The sequence below is a fragment of the Perna viridis genome, chromosome 8 (genome assembly GCF_037379345.1).
Source record: "Perna viridis isolate PV_CMFRI_1.1 ecotype Kerala chromosome 8, ASM3737934v1, whole genome shotgun sequence".
Lineage (NCBI taxonomy): Eukaryota > Metazoa > Mollusca > Bivalvia > Mytilida > Mytilidae > Perna > Perna viridis.
The window spans coordinates 6388504-6394503 of NC_142452.1; the positions used below are offsets into that span (position 1 = coordinate 6388504).

The 6000-nt window shown below is 32.0% G+C and overlaps 1 protein-coding gene across 2 annotated transcripts in view; it reads left to right on the forward strand.

Annotated features, from left to right (window-relative positions):
• Positions 1 to 4568, forward strand: part of LOC148609106 (metal cation symporter ZIP14-like) — a 17209-nt gene extending 12641 nt beyond the window's left edge. The window contains exons 4-7 of one of the 2 annotated variants that reach the window (XM_088542472.1): positions 670 to 798; positions 1582 to 1879; positions 2513 to 2712; positions 3001 to 4568. In XM_088542472.1, coding sequence (XP_088398598.1) covers positions 670 to 798; positions 1582 to 1879; positions 2513 to 2712; positions 3001 to 3150 — 777 coding nt within the window. In that variant the 3' untranslated portion in view covers positions 3151 to 4568. The remainder of the gene's footprint in view (positions 1 to 669; positions 799 to 1581; positions 1880 to 2512; positions 2713 to 3000) is intronic. The other variant, XM_088542473.1, reaches the window with a different exon arrangement.
• The last annotated feature ends 1432 nt before the right edge of the window (positions 4569 to 6000 follow it).

Sequence of the window (6000 nt, forward strand, 5' to 3'; positions counted from 1 at the left end):
AATAATTGAAACTCCGAAAAATGCGTCAATATATGAGGATCGTAAATGATAAGCTGAATTCTCTCTAACACTTCAAAGTCCTCTTAATATTCGTCCACAATCGTTGTCTCAAAATGTGTGTTTTCTTCAACAATCATACAAATATGTTAATATGTAAAATAATATGTTTTTGTGTACTGTGAATAGCACAGGTTTTCCAGATATATATAAAACAATGTCTAAAGAGCAGTATATCATACCACTGCTTCAATGCGGAAGGTATATACAGGTGATGCTGCATGCCTTTTTGTCTGACCGTCAGGAACTTTTATGAAACCCCTCAATGGAATTCAACCAAACTTGGACGTATGCCTTATGAGCCGACGCGGTTATTTGCCGTTTGTTTTATATAGCCATCTAGATGACGTTGGTAGTTTTCTTTATGGTTTTTTGAGAAGGTATAGGGGTATCACTTATTGATCTTTCCCCACAGTTACCTAGTTTATTAGAGTATTTTGAATGATGCTTCGTACGAGCTTGGTTATTTTGGGTCCTTGTGATTGAGTCTCAGTGTTCTAAAAGTCCATCAACCGAAGGAATGTTTTTTAAATACAACTTTTATTTTCTATTTGACTAAAACGTCATTTATTTTAAACTTGATCTCTTTTCTATTTATCTACCTTTTGGAAGTCTTTAGGTCTAACTGGTGAAGATAGCCCAGTAGCAGATTATAACTGGAAGATGTCAATGGTGATTGGAGGCATTTACTTCGTATTTGTCAGCGAACGTTTACTGAAGTTGTGTCTAAAAGGAGAGGAAGTTAGTGTATTTATGTGGTGTACGATATATGTCTACATTCAGAGTGTTTTCATTTGATTTTGTATTTTTTCATTACACTAACACCTAACACAATTTTTTAATGGTTTCAATGCCGGAGTCAAGTTTTTTAACCGGTGATGTTTATTAATTTACGGCCATTTCCATTATTTGAAATGTTTTTTTTTTTCTTTTTTTGTTTGTTATTTCATTCATTTAAGAGTAATTCTATTACTCTACTATTTCTGTTCTCGGGTACTGGGCGTAAATTAACAAAAAGCGGCGTTGGAAAAAAACTGTGAGGCTTTGAAACCTTAAAACCTTATATGGGCTAGTAGTTTTGTTAACTTCGATGTTACCAACATTTTGTAATATAAGTTTATCAAGCTAAATACAGCTATACACAGTACTGTTTTTGTTTTTGTTTATTGTTTTGTTTTGTTTTGTTTTTTTGTTTTTTTGTTTTTGTTTTTTTGTTTTTTATTTTGTTTGCTTTTTGTTTTTGCTTTGTTTTTGTTTTTTATTTGGACCCAAAAAAGTTTCCGTTAAATCAAAGACGAAAAAGGTTTTATAAAATCCTTGGAAATTGTATTTGAAGGAAGTAACTTTCTTTCAATATTATCTCAAAACTTATAACTTCATAGATAATTAAAACAATTAACAAAAATAAAATTGATGTGTTTTTTTAGATCTGTTAAAATCTAGAGATGTCTATTATGCTGACTTATTTAAGTACCTATAAGAATGTGCCATAAAATTGATTCTGATAAATTTATTTATCTTGAGGTCGATGAAAGCGGGCCAACAACCTCTATGATAGATCTGGCGGATAAGGCGGAAATGGATCACGGACATTCTCACATCGCAAAATCGGAAATGGATCACGGACATTCTCACTTCGGAAAGACAGAAATAAATAAATCAAAAAATGGAGTGGCTAGTGTGGCATGGATGCTGTTAGCCGGCGATAGTCTTCATAACTTTGTTGATGGGATGGCAATAGGGGCTGGATTTACAGAGAATGTATTTACTGGGATTAGCGTTTCACTTGCAGTTATTTGTGAAGAATTGCCTCATGAATTAGGTAAAAACATAAATTACATTTCAGTACAATTGAGAAAAATATTAAAATAAAACAACATGCAAATATCATTGTGAACACAATATTTCAAATCTTACAATTGATATAGTTACACTTGATTTGTTTAATTCATCTTAGTGTGATTTTATTTTGTGAAAATGGAAATAATCGATCTTTTTCAAAACGCTTATAAAATGCAGGAAGATTAATAAAAAAGACTGATACAATCAAATTTTAAGAATGAATAATGGTACTAGAATAAGTCCCATATGTTGTAATAAAGAAACAGTTAGGCTACCAAGGAGAAATTTAAAGAATGACATAAACTGTTTAAATGAAATGCGCCATATTCTTCCAAATGCAGATCATAACTTATAATACCATCCAATTCTCCGTTGTTCCCCATTCAATGACAAAGTAAAGAGAGTTTTTTGTCAACGAAATACCAAATTGTTAGAAGTTGCTACAAACAACTTTCACCAGGGATACAGTCTACTTACATTAGTGTTAAATAGAACTATGAGCATGAGAGAAAAGACATAATAAGAATTCTGGTGGTTTTTAAATGGATAAAACCCAGTATTCATTAGTTTTTGTTTACGAAACTTTAATTCGTAGTGGTCTTTTCAATTTAAGAAATCATTGCAGGAGACATTGCTATTCTATTACATACTGGAATGTCAATCAAGAGAGCATTACTTTATAACTTTCTGGCCGCAGTTGTATGTTATGGAGGTTTGATCATAGGCATACTGGTTGGAGAAAACACTGACGCCAATCAATGGATATTTGCCTTTGCTGGTGGTCTGTTTGTGTACATATCTTTAGTAGCTATGGTATGTATTTATTATGTTTGTACAATCACTTCTTTAAATGTACATGAACTCTTGATATAAAGTGTACAATCGAAGTTTTGCCTTTTAGCGAGAAAGTAATCGAGGGTGCATATTACCCATTTGAAATTCAACTGTACAAACGTTGTTTAAGGTAAAAATAGTATGTAAAAACTGTATAGTCAAACATTTAATTCATAGGTACATTTTTATTGTCGGTTATCCAGTATCAACAGATAGTGTCTTGAGTGTTATTTTACATAATTTTGTGTAACATGCTTTCACTTTCAGATCCCTGAAATGTATGATCAGGCAGCGACATCAGCTAAGAGTAAATCAGAGAGCACGTTGCAAGTTTTCCTGTATCAGAACGCAGGTCTGATGGTTGGATTTGCTATCATTCTTAGTATATCTCACTACGGCAAATACATAGCAATTTAAGAGCAGAAATGTTAAATGATACATATATATTATGTCATAATTATAATATATAACAACTATCGCAAGTCGATATGTCATATTTTGACCTGTCTAATTAAGGACGTAGTAAGAACCGTGGTGATGTGGAACTATTTTGATACAGATAAAAAGGGGGGTTAACTTTTGTTGGGTTTATTTTGACTACATATATAAACAGAGGCTTCTCTTATATACATGGAACATACAATTGTAGTTAATCATAACTACTACCCGAAATACGTTTGGATATTATGTTAAGAATGATTATATTTATATATAATTTTAAAACTTATTCATTATCAACAATATCACTTGGTCGGTCAAAGAGCTGTGTAGATCTGTTTATTTGTAAATATATTGACACCGACTCTAAATTAAGATTATATTTACATTATATTTTATATTTTTTCGCAACTGCTTGTCTGTACATTTTACTTTCCACGCTCGATTGATAATCCTTCAAAACTGAAAAAATCAAAATATGATCAAAGGCCATACGAACGCCATTCGCCAATGAAAAAGCGCGAAAATCTTCTTACGCCTAAAAAGAACTTAAACCTTGCCGTATTTCTGCGCCTTTCCCATGTCAGGAATGACTTGCCACTTTATAGAAGTTTGCCGATCTCATTAGTAATGTCATATTTACTAATTTGCATATCATTAAGTGTCAAATTGATTGGCAATTAAACAACGAAATAAACAATTAACAATTTCATGATTAGAATCCCAATTTTCAAACTTAGCTTTGTTATCTTAAATCCAATTTTGGTTCTGTAAAATGTTTCTTTTAGATAAAAGAATTCATATTTTGTATATGAATTTATAAGCCTTTTACTTGAAATATTATTTTGAAATAACATTTATATGTAAACTTCTATTTTCTTATAAAATTATTATTTAAAATTCTATGTTCATATAGTCTAATTACTGAATATTTATTTTAAAATTCCATGGATAAAAAGAGTTTCATTAGCAGTGTAGTGAACCAAAAGATTTTTTCTATTATCTTAAAAAACGAAAACGTTATGATGATTTAAAGCTGAAGCCCCATGCCACACAATGCATTTTTGCCAACCAAAACCAAATCACATGTAAGTAATGACATCACGAAGAACTCTCCTATATCTTGTTTCGTTTTCACCTTGCTTCTATAGGGGCAACTTTTTAGCTGCACCTGTGTATAATGATGTTTGGGGCCAGTATGCCCTGTGGTATGAGGATTTCATCGTCATTCATGGCTTTGGATTGACATTTTAATCCCGGTGGTGTTTTGGTCTCTTCCTCGTTTGTCTACCCCGGACTTGACTTTTTATGAGCAACTCGGCGGGTGTTTCTAGACCTTACCCTACCGGTGCACCTGGTCCATGCTCCCAATTTTTGGTGGAGTCCGAGTTGCTCATTTGCTTTTGTTGCTTTGTATGTATGATTTTAGTTACTTTATGCTCCTGCTTGTGTTTGTCTGTTTTCCATGTCTGGTCTTTGTCCCTGGATTGCATTCTTTTGATTACTGCTATAACCTTGGTTCCCTTGATTAATCTTTGACACATACACAATACCTATTCTCCTTATATCCAATGTATTTGGTACGTTTTAAAACGCCTAATAAAGTATAAAATATAACACAATTGGGCCGTAAAATATACCCCTGAACAGTAGAGAAATGTTGTCATCAATACATTAAATGCTGATTACATACCCTAGACACAGTACTGATAGTCGAAAAAAATAAAATATTTAAAACGGGCTACAGGTGTCACAAGTGATGTGGTTTTTTTTCACCGAAGGGCTAGTAAATACAGAAGAAAACTTAATGACGTGGGTGCCAACTGTTGAAAGTGGAACTTAATTTAATGAGATACTTTCAACAAGACTAGGAGTTTGCAGTTTTATTACCAGACATAAATAAAACTGCAACAACAATGAATATTCTTTGACAATTAAGTATTACTATATATTACTTAATATTCGATTTTAAAGTTAAATAAATATCATATATGTAATTAATTATACAACAGTATATTCATTTAATGTATAGATAGTAACCAAGGGAACCATCATTCTAGTTTAAAAAGATCCTGTAACGTAAACTTACACTTTAATGTTTCGATCATCGACGTGTTAAGCCGTTGACCGAAGCATATTTTCAATGAAGCACTTCAAATGAGCGATAGGTTAAGGCTTTTACACGCCAATGAAACATCAAAAGTGAAATACTCAATTCTTTTAATTACATTTCATTACATTACAATACTGTTTTTTTTTCTAATTTTATAAATTATATTTTAGATCTACGTAGAATATAAATATATACACATTGATCCATTGTACAATAAAAGTAATCCACTGAGTTGTGCTATATAAATAGTTCGAAAATGTTTTTCATCGACTCATAGAACATCACGTGAAAAGCCTATTATCCAATGATATAAGCATATTTCAATGACATGCACAGTTAGTGAGAAAACGACATTATTGCACATACACTTTTACTCCCTGTTATACTAGTCTACTGTGTAAGCATATTGACCTGTAGTAAAAATACAATTTTCAAAACAGGCCAATGGTTTGCATGACTAGAGACTTCATATTACACTTCCTGGCAGGACAACAGATAAAAACGGAGTTAATAAATGTGCAAAACAATATGAAACTAAATACCTTCAACGTCGTCTTTCGCTAGATGTCAACATCTTCAATTATGCACAATTACCAGACTAAAACAGTGCACGTCTGAACTAAAACATATTTCATCTGGACAGCTTGAAACCCTATGATGAATTCCGTAACCCCTAAAGACAAATGAACCACAAAAGAAATAAACTTACACAACAA